Genomic DNA, 18,407 nt, shown 5'->3' on the forward strand with positions numbered 1-18,407 from the left:
ATCGGCAAAGTGAACCAAGTCTTCAACATTACTTGCATGTGGAGTAGTATTGACACACTGGTCATTACTTCAAGGTCCCCATTTACATCCTTGCCCCTAATACATTGAATTTTAAAGCTTGACATGTTGGAAAATTTTGGGTCTTGAACTTTTGAGGACTTGGGTTCAAGTCATCATTTGAATTGGGATTGTGAGAGCCTGCAAACACCAACTCTAAATTTCCCAAAACGATGTCTCAATACCAAGCAACAGCCATTCGACACATTCGAACTGGCACTAAGAAATTCTTTGAAGGCAATCAAAAATAGCCGATGATCATTCGCATCGTTTTCCATGGGAGGCAATAATGCCATGATCGAAACCAACGAACAGCGATACAAAATCTCCGTTGATGTTGCATTGGTTCTTAATGGTTTCTTCCTTTGTCTCTTACTAAGAGAGGGGACGGTGTTGATATTATAAATTTAGCGAAAGAAAATTCATCAAGGCAATTACTTGTATAATTTATTCTTTACAGGGTTGACAACAGCAGCCATCACAACACATCTTGTTCTTTGGTCCGCACCACAATTCCGATCCGAAACTTTGATGGATGGAGTGTGCTGATTAACATCTTTAAGATTCCCATTCACAATGATGAACACCACCACTACTTCCCTTCAACAACCTTCTCCCGTTCACACAGACAACTACAAACATCTTCTCAAAAAGAAATCAGTCGTCTATGACAAGGAGGGTAATGCGTACAAAAAAAAGTTGAGAAAGATTTTCATTGGTCAAGATCTACAACCTCAACAACATCCACAACAATACTTGTATCTGCAGGGTGGTCCCACCTCTGCAGAACAGGATATATCCACTAGTAATAGTGCAGCTCAATCATCTTCAGCCCCGCAATCATCAACAACGACCAGGGATCATCATGATTCAATCATCACAAATACCTTAATTCATACGGAACAATCAGCAACAAACTTTGTTTGTGCCTCATCATCATCCAAAGATATTCATCAGGAAGGCATTAGAATTAATAACACTACTTGCCCCAAACCTTTTTATAGTGTTGGAGATGCGGTCCGATTCCGTGAACACTCCCAATTAGTAACACAAATTGGCTTTGTTTATCACAAGAAAGCCTCATCTCTTCATGAGAAGGAACGAGTTCCGAAATGTGTCGTTTACATGTTGAGCAATGAGAAGTATTGGGTTCTTGAGTGGCTCTTGATGAAAGAGAATAACATTGAGGTTGGCGCGAGAGTGTTTGAGGGTAAAACAGACAGCATGTCCTCTTCGTCATTGTTGAATTCAACCGGAGCGAGAACAGGTGAACAAGCACGTTCGGCCGAGCATGACACTACATTGGACAATACATTGTTGAATAATAATAGCAATCAACCACACATGAACCAACAACACTCTGTGGCCGAAGGAACCAATAGTACACCATCCGATTTCAATAAGGGTGAATCCATTCATGGTCACTGCATGCAGCAACAAGATGCGTGTAACCATAGTACCATTACATCTCGTTTCAATGCGCTGCACCAACAATCCTCAAACAAACTCGCTCATGGTGGTCAACAACCTCATTCCACACAACTCTCTCCATTCTCTCACGGGATCGCAAAAAGCTTAATTCACACGTTAACAACTGCACATGGCTGCAATTCACTGATGCATCAGAAATCCAACCACAACTTGTGCACTCCTGCATCACTTCAGCAATTAATTACACTATTTCAACCCAAGAAGAGCCAGAACTCAAATTATGCTATGGTTACGAATGTTGATAATAATAATAAGGAGAAGTGCAACCACCACGCTGAAGACAACAAACCAAACGCACCACATGTAGACCAGTGCCCAATAGATTCTGAACAAGTTGTTTTTGCCACTCCAATCAAGAATCTTTCAAACGCATTCCGACCAATCACTTCAGTTGCGGAAGATTTTGCTAATAACATCATGCCACCAAACGAAATCATGTCTGACCCGAAAAAAAAACTCTCCTTATTGCTCGTTTCATCACATCATCCAAGCAAACGAAAGAAACAATTAGCCCATAACTCCGTTCTACTGACAAGCCAACTCAACAACAAGCAGCATACAACTGTTGAGAATAACAATTATCAGATTAATACGAATAACAATATTCGTGTAAACTCAGCGGGAGAACAAAGCGAACAACATTCAAATATTGCAAGCAATAATAATAATCAGAACCATTCCTCTTGCTTTGCACCATCAAATAATAGCACAATCAACAACACTTACAGCGGTATCCATTCTACAATTCCATCAAACATGAACCAATTCTTTATTCAGCCTCCATCCTCATCATCAAACACAGACCAATCCAATGATGCCAACTCGAGTTTTAAAAAACAAATCATGCTGAATCATATTCATCAACGACAACAACTAGTCAATCAACAACTTATGGAATTATTGAATCAACAAAAGAGATCATCCTCTTCTTCGTTGAACAGTAGCGGAGGTTTTACTGGTGCATCACAAAAGTTTGAAAATCAGAATAATCAACTGAATGTTCTAAATATTAGCAATAATGCACCATCACAGCAAGCTCATTTCCAATACAATATACAGCCATCAAGCGGTCCATTCAGCCAGACGACCATTCTCTTCTTTAATCACAACTTTGACTTGCGACCAACTGATCTACTTCAATTTTTAGTGATTCAAGTGAAGGACGGACAAACATTGAAGGCATCATGCTTGAACCCTGTAGTTTCATATGATAATGATACCTTACTCATGCTAAATGAAATTTCCAATCGTGTTGCCTTGAATTCACTATCTAGTCTAGACGAAGAATTGTCAAAGTTTGTTCATTCAAGTCCTCTTCTCATCTCCATGCCTCCGCAAGATGAACCATGTAGCGTTTTGCTCGTATTGATGAAGAATTTCGTTCCTGTCACATCACCAATCTTGTTTGAGTATACTTTACCTTGAACGTGAAATTATATCATAGCTCATTTGTGGGCTGAACTGAGGGTATGAACAAATTGAAAACAGATAGATTCGAGAGCTGCACGTCAAAAAGGTAATCAACACGTCCATCCATTCTATTGCAATGAGTTCATTGCATCCAAATACGAAATTGTATACAGACACTATTAAGCAACTTAACACGCCTATTGGTCTGGAAATGGAATACGAGTTATGTGGAGCAATAGCATTCATTGTTGATAATTTAAATGATGGAGATACGATATGTTGAGGATGAATTAGATTAAATTATTAATGATTTAATTGCAGAGTTATCCAATCTTACTTTTCAAGACAATAGATAAGACAACACACTTGCAAAAAGAAATCTATTGATCAATAATAGATTTCCACTCTCAATATTTTCTCAACCAACACAAAAGAAACGAGATGAAACCAACCTCTTCCTTGCTCATCCTATTGTTATTATTTGGTTGCCTTTTCTCATCCTTTTCATTGGCAACAGTCACCTGTCCACCCTTCCATTCCATTGCCCACATTGATTTCAAAATCAATTCATTTTCCTCTCCTCTCCATATTTGTTCGGGTGTTGTTGTGTTGAGAAAACACAATGATGATCATGCTTCAACTGTTTCACTCGTGTTGGCACCCGCCAACTGTTTGATGAGCAACAATCCAACTGGTGGATCTAAATTCACACCCATTCATTCTTCCTTATTGAGAATTCGAATGATGACTGCTGATGTTGACGAAATGGAGTTACATGAAACAACAACAACTAGCACTGCACGAATCAGAGAGATTAACATTCATCCCAAATTCAATCCATGGACTTTGGATAATAATTTAGCCATGATCACTGTCGAGCATGATGACAAGGAGGCACTGAATCATCTTCCATCGATGACAATCTCTCCACAGGAATTACTCGAATCATGTTTCAAGAATTTCGAACAGCTTGAACAAGAAATGGCACGCAATCCCTCTTCCTTTACCATGTGGTTGTTGTTGACAAGAAGTAATAGTGGTGACTCTGAACATCCATTCTCTACCACAATGGAGCTTCCATCCCTTGTTCAGAAATCTTTCAATGCAGCAGCTTCTAAAGAAATTACACTCATGTTGGAAAAGAAACCATTTGACGAAGAAGAATTCGATCCACATGCAGAAGAAGAACTCGACTGGTTTTCGACATCCATCTTGTTATTGAAGTGGAAAGAGAATAATGAATTTTCTAAAGAAAATCATGGTATCATTCCAATTGGACTTGCAGCATATCGAGTGAATAAGGAGAAGGCTGTTTTCACCTCCATGCCATTCTTTATGAAGAGAGATGATTGGTTAAAACAACAATTCAACAATGTATTGGAAAAGCAAGTCTCCATGAACCAAGAGTTGAGAAGTGTACATGTGAGAGAACCATATTTTACAAGTGTTTCTTCGTCGTCGACCTCGTTGAGACAGATTGCACGACAAATCCATCAAAGAATTCAATCATTGATTCATTCAGATCAACCAGAGCCACTGAAGCCAAGTTCTTATGAAATTCCCAAACCACAATCAATTCCTCAGCCCATGACACGATTTACCCCATTCCAAAATTCATTTGAAACATTTAATTATGTGCGATCCATTTCTAAGAACATGAGAAGGAGATTATTGGAGACTATTGGTATGGATGAATCAAGGGAGAGCACTACCATTCCTCAATCACTCCCAACTTCAAGCAGAAGCGAAAGACTCTCAGAAATTGTACACAATGTTCATCAGAGAATTGAAAACGTTGTTAAGGCAACTTAGTTATTATTGATATTACCAAGCCTTGCATTAAATTGTAGTTAAAAATGCAGTTTAATCGAGACAACATAGTGAGCATTCCAAATCACCTATAAACAATTTTATCTCTGAACAACAAGTCATAGTGTTTTGTTTGTGTTGCTGCTTTGTGCTCCAGTTCAAAGTCTGGGTACTTGGATCGGGCAACTTTGTTTCCAAGACACTTGCTCAATTCATTTGGGGGTGACAACTGGTCCGTATAAAAATTGTCTTCTTCTTTCGGTGAGGCAGAACAAAATCCAATGACTTGAATTCTTTTCTCTCGCATCAGGGGAAGATTATGCCTCACTTCGTCGGGTTCATTGAGGTATCGATTGATGGCTTTTCCAAGTAAAATAGGTCCACTCACAGCAAGAACTTGAAATTGTCCTTTTAATAGCGAAGGAACGCTTGGATAAAACTTGTTCTTGACATTGTAAATAACCATGTCCATGGCAATTCGTAAAATTGGATGTTTTGGAACACTTCCAATGAAACCATTGTGAAATCCAAAACCAATCTTTTCCAAGGGAATGATAAAAGTTGAATTTGGTGAAATCCATTTCTCAAATGGTTCCAACAACATCATGTCTGCATCAGCATAAAATCCTCCAAATAACCACAACATGGCATATCTCCAAAAATCAATTTTGAATGCTCCTGGAATTAAATTTCTGAATGCAAACACTTCATCTGAATCATTTCCAAAATTGTCAATTAGAATTTGCAAAGCAGCATCATCTCCGAAATATTTATGAGAATAATCAGGATTCAGAACTTTGAATGAATTCATTGCTTGTTTCATGGAGAGCGGTATCTGATCCATACTAGCGGGTACGTAGGTCTGTATAATTGTTTGAGGTATCTTGTTATTTTCTAATGATGGATCCTGAAGAGATGAATATAAATTTGATAAACATTTACCATGATGCTGGTGCGTATAGGGACGGAAGGCTTTTTGACTCTTCGGATTAGATCGATAATACCTCCACAGTAGCAAGCATAATACCCCTAAGGCAACGCAGCTAAGTAAGGTTCTTGAAGAACCCAATTTTGTGACAGTCATTTTTTTTCTGTTTAGGTGATCTCATCTTTCAAACGTTGTGAAAAAATCTTGAAAAAAATATTGTTTATTTATTCTTACATCATCAATGCGGAAACGAACATCACCACAACAGCAAGAACGGACATAGTCCACGACGAAGCACTGCTCACTTGCTTGCTGGTACTTGTCTTTGGACTGCTAACAGGAGTAGTCTCCGTTGCCACTACATACACTCCAGTACTTTTAACATCCAACGTAACACTTGTGGACGAGGCAGACACTGCACAGGTTGTGTCCTTGACGAAAGAGGTACCGTCCCATTTTTGACAAACCAATGCAGAAGCAGCACGTGAATTCAATCGTGCGAGAGACAAGGAAGCAACACTACTAGTTCCCGAAATGGCTACAGCACTGTTCGATGTGGAAGTGATGGACAACTCAATGGCCTTTGTTGCAGCTTGAGTAACCGAGCTTGGATAAACCTTCACTTTAACATTGACCTCCTCTAGTGATGACAATGCATTCGAAGAAGCAATGTCTGAAGCGAGAGTAAATGAATTAAGACCGCTCACATTGGCAGCAAGAGCATTAAGAGTGGAAAGCGAAACCTTTCTGAGATAAGAAACAGATGAATCGGCACCAGTGACAACAGTAGCGGGCATGTCAGCAACGTTGGTCTTGACTTGGACAAGTGCAAGATTATCATAGACACCCTTTACATTGGCAAGATCAGTCTTTGTAAAAGCACGGGTCATTCTGGAAGCAACATTGGTTGAGACACGGTTGTAAACAGAGTCAGCTGACTTGCGCGAAGATTCAACTTGGTCAGAGTTAATGTTGATAGTGCTCGAGTCGGCAACACCCTTAGTAGATGCGTACAAGACGTTACCAACCAACGAGACTGTGTTGTCTGAAATCTTGTCAATGCTCTTGGTAGCAGCAGAAATTAGAGAAATAGTTGCAGTTGTGGTTTGCTCGCTTTGGCTGGTAATTGCTTCTTCCTTAGTGGTTGCAGTCAAGAAGTTGGTGATGGTATTTTCAGCAGCAGCAGTGACCTTGGCCTTTTGTGCTGGATCAGTGATGCTATTAAGGTCAACACTACCAATCATTTCCAATACAGCAGAGCTGTCAGACAAAGTAGCTGAGGTTTGGTCAGCAAATGATGCAATGGCGTTCAGTGTAGCTTCAGTGCTTGGCCTAGTAACAGTCACGGTGGTTTCGAGTTCAGAAGCAGCTCCTAAGGCATCGTACACAACGGCCTTTACATACATGGTTCCCACTTTACCGAGCTTGGTCGAAATGGAGTTTGTAGTTGATCGTTGAGAAATAATGTTCCATGTCGTTTCACTGTCAAGTCTGGTTCTAAACTCGTAGGTTAATGGAAGTTGTGGATCTGTCCAACCATTCTCGCAAGCAATCTTAAAGTCGTCAACAAGAGCAACACCTGTGGAAGGAGAAACATCCAAAACACCAACAGTTGGTGGAGAGTTCACTGTAAAGGTAACGTCAGAACTTCCAGTCTTTGTAATGGTTTCACCACCAACGACAACCGTGTCAGTGACTGTAACTGTAACTGTGTATGAGGCACCTGGTGACAATAAGGATCCTGGGATTTGTAAAATATTCTTGTCTGTTGCAATGGAGGCAGAAACAAAGTCCAAATCAGCCGAGGACCAAGTGACAACTTTCTTATTTGTAAGAATTTGTCGATCCAACAGCTTGAGACCCAAAATTAATGTTTTAGACGAATCCACAACACTCAAGTCGACACCTTCTTGTGGAACAATTGTTGCTTTGAGAACTGTTGAGCTCGTTTGATCGAGAACATTAACCTTGACAGAAGCAGAGGATGATCTTCCGTCAGACTTTGAGTAAGTGGCAGTGAATCTGTACAAAGCTGGATCCATGGAAGCCACAGACAACGAGAGAGTTGAGGAAATGTCTTGTGGGAATCCAGAGCATGCATTGGAAGTGTCCAAATTAACACAAGACACTGACACTGTTCCATCGGTGCTGGATGGATTACTTGGATCAAGTCGCTTTACAGCAAGAGTTACTGGCTTGTCCTTGGCTTGAGCAAAGTCTCCAACAGTGAATGAAACCTTCAATGGAAGAGCAGCAGCAGTGACCTTGAATGGAAGAGTAACGTTTTGAGCACCGCTTTGACTAGCCGTGACAGTGAAGAAATAATCACCGGCTGCTGGAAGAACAGTCCGACGAGGACCGAAAACCAATAATCCATTCTCTTGAACAACGTCAAAGGTTGTAGAGGTCTTTGAAGAATCAATCTTGAAAGAATATGAAACTGCTCCACTTCCTTTGTAGCAAGCCTTATTTGGAATGGTGACCATTGGAGTGATCACAGAGAGTTTGCCGATGGTAACTGAGCTTGCAATACCTTCTCTAACGCTCAATGTTGGAACAGAAGCCTCTGTAACTTCAAAAGAAATGGTTTGTGTAGCAATAGAGTCTGAGGTGAAGGTACTTGCGACTACAACTTGCATAGTGTATGTACCAACACTCAAACTAGTGGAATCGATAACAATTCTTGAGAGAGATGCTTGAGAGGCAATGATACTGTCCAAAGTACTCTGGTCGTCAGTGGTTGGTGTAACAATAGCAGACCATGCAAAATTGAGCTTACGTCTGTCCAATGAGGATGATGCTGAGGCATCAAGGTAAATCTTACCACATCCCTTCGTGACAAGATATTTATCGGCCACCAGAACAGCACTTGGAGCGATTGCTTGATAGGAACCTCTAGTAACGGTCACAGTTACAGTTTCAGAATCACCAGACTTAGGATACAAACCCAAGGTCAGAGTAGAACCAATACCAATGGTAGCTCCTGCACCCAAAATAATTTGGAACTCATTTCGAGAAGAATCAAGCAAACAAGTGGCACCCTTTCCGAGAGAAGCTAAAGAACTAGATTTGACTAGATCAGCACACCCAATTGGAGCCTTAATAGAAGAGTATACAGTGCCAGTGATGACATCTCCCATCGTGGAGAAACTAAATGCGTCCATAACCTTAAAGTCACATTTAGCACCATACCAACCACTTTCACAAGATTCGCAGTATGATCCAGTGGTATGAGCATTGCAAGTACATCCACCTGTATCGTTACAACTTCCTCTATTGTTACACTTGCTGGCAGTGCATTGATATTGGCAATCGGATCCTGTGTAACCGGCTTTACATCTGTCGCAATATTTACCTTCCCAGTTTCCAGTACAGGAGCATGCAAGAGCATTACATACACCATGACCACTGCATGTTGTAGCAGCATTACAAATTTGATTGGTACACTTATCACCATCATAGTCTTTCGTACACGAACTGCAATAACTGCTTGCTGCATAATTTCCAGAGCATACACAAACGTTTGGAGAAACACATTTGCCCTTTCCTGAACAAACATTAGCGTCGAGTCTATCAACACCATTGCAAGCAAAGGTTTGACAGCTCGTTCCATTATATCCTGAAATACACGAGCAAGTATTTGGACCAATACATTTACCTCTTCCACCACAAACACTTGGATCAGATGCTGGAATACCTGAGCAAATAGGAACTTCACAGAAAATGCCTGTATAACCAGCCTTACATGCTCTACATGATGGGCCATCATAATTGTTATTGCATTTACACACATTGTCAGAGCCACAAGTACCACGGAAAGAACATCCTCCTTCTACTTGAGATCTACCGTTACACATTGGAACATCACACTGCATACCAGTGAACTTATCATTACATTGGCAATTGTTTGGACCACCACACTTTCCATTTCCATTACAGACTCCAGTATCAGTCTCATTCTTTCCAAAGCATTCATAGTATTGACAATCTGAACCAACAACTCCTGTTGGGCATGAACACAAATTTTGGCCAATACATTTACCTCTTCCAGAGCAGACAGCAGAATTGCTATGAGCAATGCCATTGCAAGTAGTGTTCGATGGAAGATAGGGACCATAAAAACATGTAGGGGTTTGTGAGGAAATTAGAGCACATTGAGAAGAGGCGTCCATATGTAATTCCTGAGTTCCAATTGCTTTACATGCATCCAAACAGAGAGGTTGGGTCTGTGGCACCATATTTTGTACAATACATGATTTGAAGCTCACGTAACATGCAACCCTTATCATGGCTGGAAGACATGTCGAATTACATGTAGGGAATTTGGGCATGTACGAGTTGGCAGTTTCGTTGATTATAGAGTCTCTAGCCTTGATCGATGTTTTTAAGGCTTCAATGTACTTGTCTACACTGGAAAACGTTTGACTGCCCACATAGTCTGTGTTAAGCACAGCATAATTGACAATACCAGAGCATTGAGAAAGAACACCACTTGGGACGGTTACGCACGCAGCAGGAGGTTTGTATTGCTCGCACTTATCACCGCTCCAATTAGGTGGGCATATCCTCACACAAGCTCCTTTCACATTGGTCATGCCAGAAGGACATTGACAAGTTCCATTGGTGGATTCAACGAACCCAGCAGCTTTGTTACACATGCAGCTGGAACCTTCAGAAATGTATCCAGCCAAGGGATCGCAAATGCAAGCCTTAGTAGCAGGGTCCACAATTTTACCGGAACCAGAGCAACTGGCACATGGGTTTGAGGGATCAGTGGTCGTGTATCCATCAATACAAAGGCAAATGGGCGAATTTTGAGAGTCAAAGGAGCATGTTCCATGAGCACCACAGTTTAAGGAACAATCACGAGTGGAGCAATCTTTTCCAGAGTAGCCTGTGGTACAGTTGCAGGCTTCATTACCATAATTATCAAAATAACAAAAGCCGTGGTTGCTGCAGGTTGCATTGCATGTACTGCCACCATTTTCGCTGAGGAACCACAATCCAGGTTCAGAGCAGTGTTCACCACCCCATCCATCGCTGCAGCTACAGATTACATCACCAGGTTCATTGTATTCGCAATGGGTGTGGTGTCCACAAAATTGAGTGCAAGAAGGAGGGGCTGTTTCGCAGGCATCGCCTGAATAACCAAAGGAGCACAAACATTGAGGGGAATTTGAATCTGGATCAACATAGCAGGATCCATGACTACCACAGGACACTCCTGCACACAGAGAGTCGGAACAATAAACGGCACCAATCAGAGCTGCCAGAAGCAGTACGGCCGAACAAACAATATAATGTCGTATGCGCATCGTCTGTTGGTGTGTGTGTTTTTTTTTGAGGGTTTGTTTGGGCAATAAGGCTCAACATTACAGCTTCTTCAGCCAACCCGCCACATTTATTGTAAACCCAACGGCTACTGGATTGGGTGGTGAAGTTAGACTTACTTGTACCTCCTTCATTCCCAACCATTTCAAGGGTTACCCTTTTCCAAAGGACATAAAAGATGAAGGTAGGCAAGCCATCCTTTATTAGAGGCTGTGGTAAATAATTTGGTCTTGAAAGTTTATTATATTTCATGAGTAAAAACAAATTTATTTTCTGAAATTGTTAAAGTCATGGAAATTTGGAGCACACGCATGGATATCATCATCTGAAAGAGCTACATCCATGCTAAGTGAAGGCATTCCATACTCTGCTAATCCTTGCTCGAGTGTTTTAGGAATAGTTGATCGTCCTACTCCACCTGAATATCTCATAATCCTTTGTTTCACCCTTGCCCACGTCTTTCTCAATTCCGTTCGTTGTTGCTTGTTAAAACTGCTCATATTTTCACTCACTTTTGAAAGATCTGTTCTCGATAACAGTTGCAGTAAATGGTCCCAGCTGTCAAAATGAATCACATGAGGAAACATGTAAAAATCGCTAAATCCCAACCAATACTCTTCTACTTGAGAAGTATTACCAACCGAACTAGAAATGGTTTGTGGGATAAATTTCGGAATATCCATTAAAAGATGAAATTCGTTGTCCCATGAGATTAACAACTTCTTAGACGGCACAAATATTGGAATACTCATCCTGTAAAAATCAAAGAAAGAAATCATTGATACTTGATAAGGTAGAACGATAATCGCGGTACCTGAGGTCAGTTCAAGTCGGCTGTACTTGGGATATGAATCCTTAATGAAAGTAAAAGTCCATTGTGACGCTTTGTTGCTCAGTATGTTCTTCAGACCGGTCATAATAGGGTGTTGCCATCTGTTCTGCTCCACATATTCAGGAAAAGGAGTTATGAAAATTTCCTTCCGTATCGGATGGTAAATGAGATACTTTCCTTTTTCAATCCTGTTGCCACACCAAAAGGGTATGTATTCAACATTCAAACCTGTTTGGAATTTGATGAGATTCAGGTCAAACATGTTATTTGCCGCAATTATGTTTCTAGGATGAGAAGCAATTTTCTTTAAATTTTCCATCCATTGACTTTCTCTGAGGGATCTTTCGTAAGAGGTTATCTTCGATTTACCTTCACCTTTTTGAATCTCCATTCTTGTGGCGTACACAATAAGGCTCTTATTGAACGGCATGAAAAATTCACAGTTCGAAACTGGATGGCTACATATCACACCATCCACTCGCTCCATTTCAGGGTCAGTTCGGTACGCGTTATAGAACTCTCTTTTCAGTCGATTTCGGCAGGGTTCGTTCTCGTTTGGTCGTGGTTTAAATAAGCAATGTCGTTTCGATGTTGATGGATTGCAATTAGGAAATCTAGCTTCAGCAGCAACTACAAATCCAACGTCTGTCAATAGGTTCATGTTACACCCAATGGGAGCAGCATGGGAATCACTTGTCCAAAGGTATACCTTGTCGTTCTTGTGACTGTCCCATGCTCTAGTGTAAGAGTTAAAAATATTGGAGCATACTTGTGGCTCCTTATCTGCATTTTCTTTTTTAATGCAAAGCTTAATGCATTCCGGATGTAGTATCGAGTCACCATGTTGCATTACAAACGCTTTGTAATTTTCATGAAAACAGAATAACTTGAGAATGGATTCGTCTAGAGTGGCCAACGTAATTTCAGTCGAAGGTTTGATGAGAGCTTTCAATGACTCCATAATGATAGATGATTCTTTGGTTATACCTGGTCGAACTCCATTAAATGAGAGGTCACTAAATAAATTCCTGAACAATCGTTCCTCGGGAGAATAGAAGATTGATTTGCTGTGCACGAGATAGGTGTTGGGATTATTTCTACTTAGCTCCCAGGCATCATAGACTTCCTCACACCGATTCTGAATAACGTCCGTGTAGAGAAATTTGTGGTGATATCTCATTTCGTTCCAATTGTTGCCGTGAGTCCTAAATCTGTACAGTGTGTGATCATAGCCTCCTTCGAACACTTCTCCAGTAGCACAACCTGCCACTGATACAGAGCTCATTCCTGCTGGATAAAAATTGATCATTCGTTCCATATATCGATCAAACTCTGGGTCTTGAAGGTAGTACACTGCATTTCCGTTCATATGAACATCCGTTCTGGCTGCAATGTCACCATATGATGCTGGGCATCGACTCAAACTTCCCATCTGCCAAAAATCACTTTGGCCATTGTGGAAATTCTTTTGAATTTCGGTAATTAATCTTTCAACCCAATAATCTCGGATGGGAACAACGTCTGGTTCCATCAAGAAGAAATAATGGAAGCCTAAGGCTTTCAGTTGGCGAAACGCTTCGTAAAACATGAAACAAGGGCCATCTGGATGAGTTTTGTCCGTAATGGGATCTGTTTTGGCGGATAATAACAATATTCCCTTATTAAAACATGATGATTGTGTGTTTTGTTTGGTATAAGCATTCCATTTCTTGATAATGTATCGTTGCAAATCAACACCGTCCAAAGTATTCATATCTTCCGAGAATAACGTGAATCGATTTTGATCTCCAGCCTTTTCAAAATCTAAATGAAAGAAAACGACATAGGTAATCTCAATCTTCCCTTTGGGAAGAACATGATTAACAAAATTTGAAGAGCATGGTATTCCGCTTGGTTGATCTCCGGTGTTGGTCATCCATCGATTCCACTGACCAAATAATTTCTTCGTCTGAGTTTTAATGAACGGAGACATGATGGCCACTCGCACAACTCCGTCATCTTGCTTTGAAGGCTTTTCATTTTCTGTAGCCGAGTGGAAGGCAAGACTCTGCTTTCGGAAATAAAAGTAAGAAACCAAAAGGATACAAGATGCAGCTGCTAAAATCAAACATAAAATTGCGTTCCGAGTCCTTGAGTAGGTGGACGTATGTGTCCTTGAAGAGCCTCGATTCATGCCCGAGGAGCTGTTGTTGTTGAACAACGAAATGTTGGCTGGGACCATGTGGCAATTTTTTGTCTGTGGAAACGTAAAAACGAGCGGCTTTTTGAGGTTCCAATTAACTTTTATAAAAGAGGATATAATTTATTTTGCAGTTGCCTCTTCTGTTCTATTCAGATGAGCCAACAATTGTTGTTGTTTTTCCAATTGCTCTTTGTTGAATATGCCTCTCAAGACAATGGTGTGTTCATCTTTTTCACACATTTGATTCATGTAATTTCTGAAATCCACACCCAAAGGAGGGATGCCATAATGATTCAAGCCCTCTTCGATATTTCTTGGCATTTTAGAATTTCCAAAACTTCCTCCAGAATAATGGAGAATATTGTTTTTGATTTTTGTCCAGGTGGCCTTCAATTCTTCTCTTTGTTTTGCATTGAATACTTTCATGTTGTCACTTATTGCTTTCAGGTCAGAATTTTCAATTTTGTAAATTAAATCTTCAAAATTGTCAAAAGTTTGAATGTGAGGAAACGTGTAGTAATCTGAATACTTAAGCCAATATTCCAGACTAGCTTTAGAATTTTCATAGGGACTCGGAATACCGTCATCCATTTTCACTACTCTCTCAGGATCTCCATACACACGTTCCCACATGTTGTTGTGTTCAAGTTGCCATTTAATCATCAGAGAAAGGGAAGGTACAAACAGTGGGATATTAAGTCTATAATATTCAAAGAACGACATTACTGATACTTGGTAAGGAATAAGAACGATGGCTGGATGGGACGCTAAATCAGATATTGAATATTGAGGGTAAATTATTCTCATTCTAACAAATGTAAGCTTGGTCTTTGTCTTAGCAGCTGCATTCGATAAATCAGTCATAATTGGATGTTTTAAAGCTATCTGTTCGTCAAAACTTGGATAGTTCAAATTGTCGCGATATGGTCCCAATAAAATTTCAGTTCGAACTGGATTGTACTTGGTGCTCTCAGGAAAATCTCCGCACCAAGATGGAATATACTCAACTTTTAACCCAGTATGATAGGAAATATATTCGGCATCGTATTTGTTGTTGGCAGCAATTATGTTTCTTGGATTCGCAGCTATTTTTTGCAGAGTTTTAACCCAAGAAATCCATCGATAGGTGTTGGCACTGGTAAAGTATGGCTTTCTCCAATCTATAAATCTATCATTTCTACCAAATTCCAAACGAGTAGTTGCATATACTATCAATGATTTGTTAAATGGAAGATATAACTCACAGTTGGCGACAGGATGGCTACAAATTACAGCATCAACTCTTTGCATCTCTGGATCATTCCTGTATGCATGAAAAAAGTCTCGTCTTATCTTGTTTGGGCATGGATCCAAAGAAACGCCCTTCCAACCGTCAATAGATAACACTTTGAGACGAGTTTTGCAAGTACCAGGAAAATGTCTACAATTTTCATAGTCAATTTCTGCATGTGTTTCAATTCCAACTTCAGATAAAATGTTCATGTTGCAACCAATTGGTGCTGCATGAAAGTCGCTTGTCCAAAGATAGAGCTTATTATTGAGAGATGATTTCTTCCACTTCTCATCAGCTACATCAGAGTACGGCTCGCAAAATCCTGGTGCTTTTTCGTTCAACAGTTTCGCCAAATTTTGATTCTTGTAACAAATTTTGATGCACAATGGATGGAGAGCAGAATGGCCAGCCAATTTAAAAAAGTTGAGATATCTGGCAGTAGAACAGAGTAAATAAACGAGATACTCATGATTTTCAAGCATTTCCATCACACTGCGTTTAGCATTTCCTGATTCATTATTCATAATCATTCGAATGTAATCTAAAATTGGTTTGTGCTCTTCCTTGTTGGGTACGAGATGGAGTTTGTTCTCCGTTAGCTCTCTGTATAAGAGTGAAAATAATTTTCGCTCTGGAGTCCATTCAATAAATTTGCTCTGGATAAGGTAGGTGTTTGTAAAGTCACGCAACAAATCTTCAAGATGGATAGGTTCCTCACAAAAATTAAGGAAAAAATCAGAGTATTGGAATTTGTGAAAAGTATTAGAAGTTATGCTCCAATGAACGGGCTGCATTCTATAGTCAAATAACGCCGCGTCAGGTCCTACACCGTCTATTGATCCTGTAGAACAACCTTTTACTTGAACACCACCATTTCCAACTGGAAAATGCTCATGAGCTTTGTTCACATACTCAACAAAGTTCTCGTCTTTTAAAAAATAGAGGGCGTTTCTATTAATTCGATAATCCTTTCTGCTGGCCATCCTGTTTCTGGCTTGATGGCAATGGTTAACGCTTCCTCGTTGCCAAAAATCACTCACACGACCTTCATTATTGTTGTGTCTACGAGTCAAAATCTGCTCAAACAGTTGATCCAACCAAAATTCTCGAATTGCCCTAACGGATGCTTCCATGAAATACATGTAGTCGTATCCTAATTTTCTGACCATATCAAATCCATTATAGAAGGATTGACATGCGAGTTCTGCATGGTTTTTTGTGAATTCGGAATGTGCTGATTTGATGACCAAATTTTTGAAACAATGTGAAACTTTTGGCAACCTATTCCAAACACTTTTCAACACATCTGCAACCGAATGCATTTTCTTTTCTTGGCGTGTTAAAACAGAGATTTTTCTGAGGAGTGCTTTCCATTCTTTTTGCTCTTGTGGATGTAATTTTTCAATATCGAAATCGTAATGGAGAATATAGGTTGCTGTTGCCGATTGTTGTCCGAAAAGAGTTTCAGAACATGGATAATGTTGACTCTCCCATCCATTCCAATTTGATATTATATTCCTGACATCTGAAATTCGGAACGGTACAAGAATGGCCAATGTTATGTTCTCGGTATGTTGATGAATAACGTTCTGTAGCAACAAATTTCTACGTAGAGAGGGATGAATCTGGTTTTCATGATGATTATTATTTTCTGTTGTTGCTGGAACAGAATTCAGCCCGTGATAGGCTTGATTTTTTCTTTTCCGAATCAAAAAAGAAAAGTGCCGATAGAGCAAGACTCCCGAAATCATCAACAGCAGTGTAAAACTAATGATGAGAACCCTCCTAACGAGTGGAGACGAAGGCTTTTTCATTACATTCATTCTTATTTGCTAGGGACACTCAAGAGATTCGTTCTGAGTTGTTAAGGCTTGCTCAGCACGACTACAGATTTTTTTTTGGTTTTAATTCACCTGAGCGTTTTGCCAAGGCATACAATTCTTTATTCCCGCTAGAGCGAGCCTCCGTGTTCAAATATATTGCAAGTCCTTTCTAAAGGCAATTCTCATGCCGATAGCTTGGTTCAAAAATGTTGCAATGAAAGCAAGTCATTTCTAAAGGCAAAAGCATCATGCCAGCCGCTAATTTCAAGTGTTTCTGGAGTGATAGGTCGTGTTTTGTCGGAACCCCAATACATGGTGTAGCCGTGCGAGGTCAAGAGTCGAACAAGTTCTTTTGGATCGTCACCTGCTCTATTAATGTTGACAGAGAGCTCAATTTGCCACAGTTTAACTCTTCGTTGAGCCAATAATTTTGTGGCACCATGCAATGCTTTCATTTCAAAACCCTCAATATCCATTTTGACATAGTCAAATTCTACTCCTTTTGGAATGAATCCTTCTTGTTCATACTTTTCTACAATCATATCGATGGTGGTTTTAGGCACTTGAACATTTCTTGCTCTGCTGTCTGAATCGGGAAGTGCATTGGAACCACCTGGATTACTACCTCCATAGACCATCTTGATAGCACCGATTCCATCTGCAGACAATGCCACTTTTTCAATCCGAATTCGTTCCTCTTGTTTGTTGGCTAAAACGTTGAACTGAACCACAGAAGAAAAGAGAGGCTCCACAGCAATCCCTGAATATCAAAGATACATGTATTTACAACAATATATACTGAACGAAAGAACGAAAAGTATAATACCTTACCTTTCCAATTTCCTTTGGATGCCAACATTAGAGCAAATAATCCTATATTCGAGCCAAAATCCATAAAGTATCGTTGTTTTTGGAAAGTAAACAAGTTTGCAAGAAAGTATTCTTGAGGATCAAACACTTCCCATCTCCCAGTGCTTTGTAAAGCCTTGCAAATGATGGCGTCTTCGGAAAAGCAAGCTATGGATAAGGGAGGAAAGGTCTTGGTGATTATAGGATAGGTAATTCTGAGAAGCAAATCGTTGAAAATATCGAGAGAAGGCACTGAAGACCTGGTTTTTACAACAACCATCCTGCTCTCATGGTTACCAGTGAAAATGACAGCAGCAAATCCCACAGCCACAAGAATAATGAATGCGAGTGGTATTATTCGCTGAGTGAAGCTGATCATCATTTGAAGTAGTGGTGTTGGTAGGTTTAGTTCGTTTTTTTCC

The 18,407-nt window shown here is 40.1% G+C and overlaps 7 protein-coding genes across 7 annotated transcripts; 2 read left to right on the plus strand and 5 right to left on the minus strand.

Moving 5' to 3' along the window:
- Nucleotides 1-633: 633 nt before the first annotated feature.
- C9374_000692 (uncharacterized protein) lies at nt 634-2,973 on the plus strand (the record flags this gene model as incomplete). The annotated part of the gene is made up of 1 exon (XM_044696833.1): nt 634-2,973. One exon carries the CDS (start codon nt 634-636, stop codon nt 2,971-2,973), a length of 2,340 nt encoding a protein of 779 aa, XP_044552520.1.
- A 426-nt stretch (nt 2,974-3,399) lies between these two features.
- C9374_000693 (uncharacterized protein) lies at nt 3,400-4,770 on the plus strand (the record flags this gene model as incomplete). Its single annotated transcript, XM_044696844.1, has 1 exon — nt 3,400-4,770. The coding sequence occupies one exon, from the start codon at nt 3,400-3,402 to the stop codon at nt 4,768-4,770; it is 1,371 nt and encodes a 456-aa protein (XP_044552521.1).
- An 82-nt stretch (nt 4,771-4,852) lies between these two features.
- C9374_000694 (uncharacterized protein) lies at nt 4,853-5,851 on the minus strand (the record flags this gene model as incomplete). Its single annotated transcript, XM_044696855.1, has 1 exon — nt 4,853-5,851. The coding sequence occupies one exon, from the start codon at nt 5,849-5,851 to the stop codon at nt 4,853-4,855; it is 999 nt and encodes a 332-aa protein (XP_044552522.1).
- Nucleotides 5,852-5,925: 74 nt separating this feature from the next.
- Nucleotides 5,926-11,010, minus strand: C9374_000695 (uncharacterized protein; the record flags this gene model as incomplete). The annotated part of the gene is made up of 1 exon (XM_044696866.1): nt 5,926-11,010. The coding sequence occupies one exon, from the start codon at nt 11,008-11,010 to the stop codon at nt 5,926-5,928; it is 5,085 nt and encodes a 1,694-aa protein (XP_044552523.1).
- Nucleotides 11,011-11,292: 282 nt separating this feature from the next.
- Nucleotides 11,293-14,031, minus strand: C9374_000696 (uncharacterized protein; the record flags this gene model as incomplete). Its single annotated transcript, XM_044696877.1, has 1 exon — nt 11,293-14,031. One exon carries the CDS (start codon nt 14,029-14,031, stop codon nt 11,293-11,295), a length of 2,739 nt encoding a protein of 912 aa, XP_044552524.1.
- Nucleotides 14,032-14,160: 129 nt separating this feature from the next.
- Nucleotides 14,161-17,064, minus strand: C9374_000697 (uncharacterized protein; the record flags this gene model as incomplete). Its single annotated transcript, XM_044696888.1, has 1 exon — nt 14,161-17,064. The coding sequence occupies one exon, from the start codon at nt 17,062-17,064 to the stop codon at nt 14,161-14,163; it is 2,904 nt and encodes a 967-aa protein (XP_044552525.1).
- A 272-nt stretch (nt 17,065-17,336) lies between these two features.
- Nucleotides 17,337-18,367, minus strand: C9374_000698 (uncharacterized protein; the record flags this gene model as incomplete). Its single annotated transcript, XM_044696899.1, has 2 exons — nt 17,337-17,896; nt 17,968-18,367. 2 exons carry the CDS (start codon nt 18,365-18,367, stop codon nt 17,337-17,339), a joined length of 960 nt encoding a protein of 319 aa, XP_044552526.1.
- Between the last annotated feature and the right edge of the window lie 40 nt (nt 18,368-18,407).

This window comes from Naegleria lovaniensis, assembly GCF_003324165.1.
Source record: "Naegleria lovaniensis strain ATCC 30569 chromosome Unknown tig010, whole genome shotgun sequence".
NCBI lineage: Eukaryota > Heterolobosea > Eutetramitea > Acrasida > Naegleriidae > Naegleria > Naegleria lovaniensis.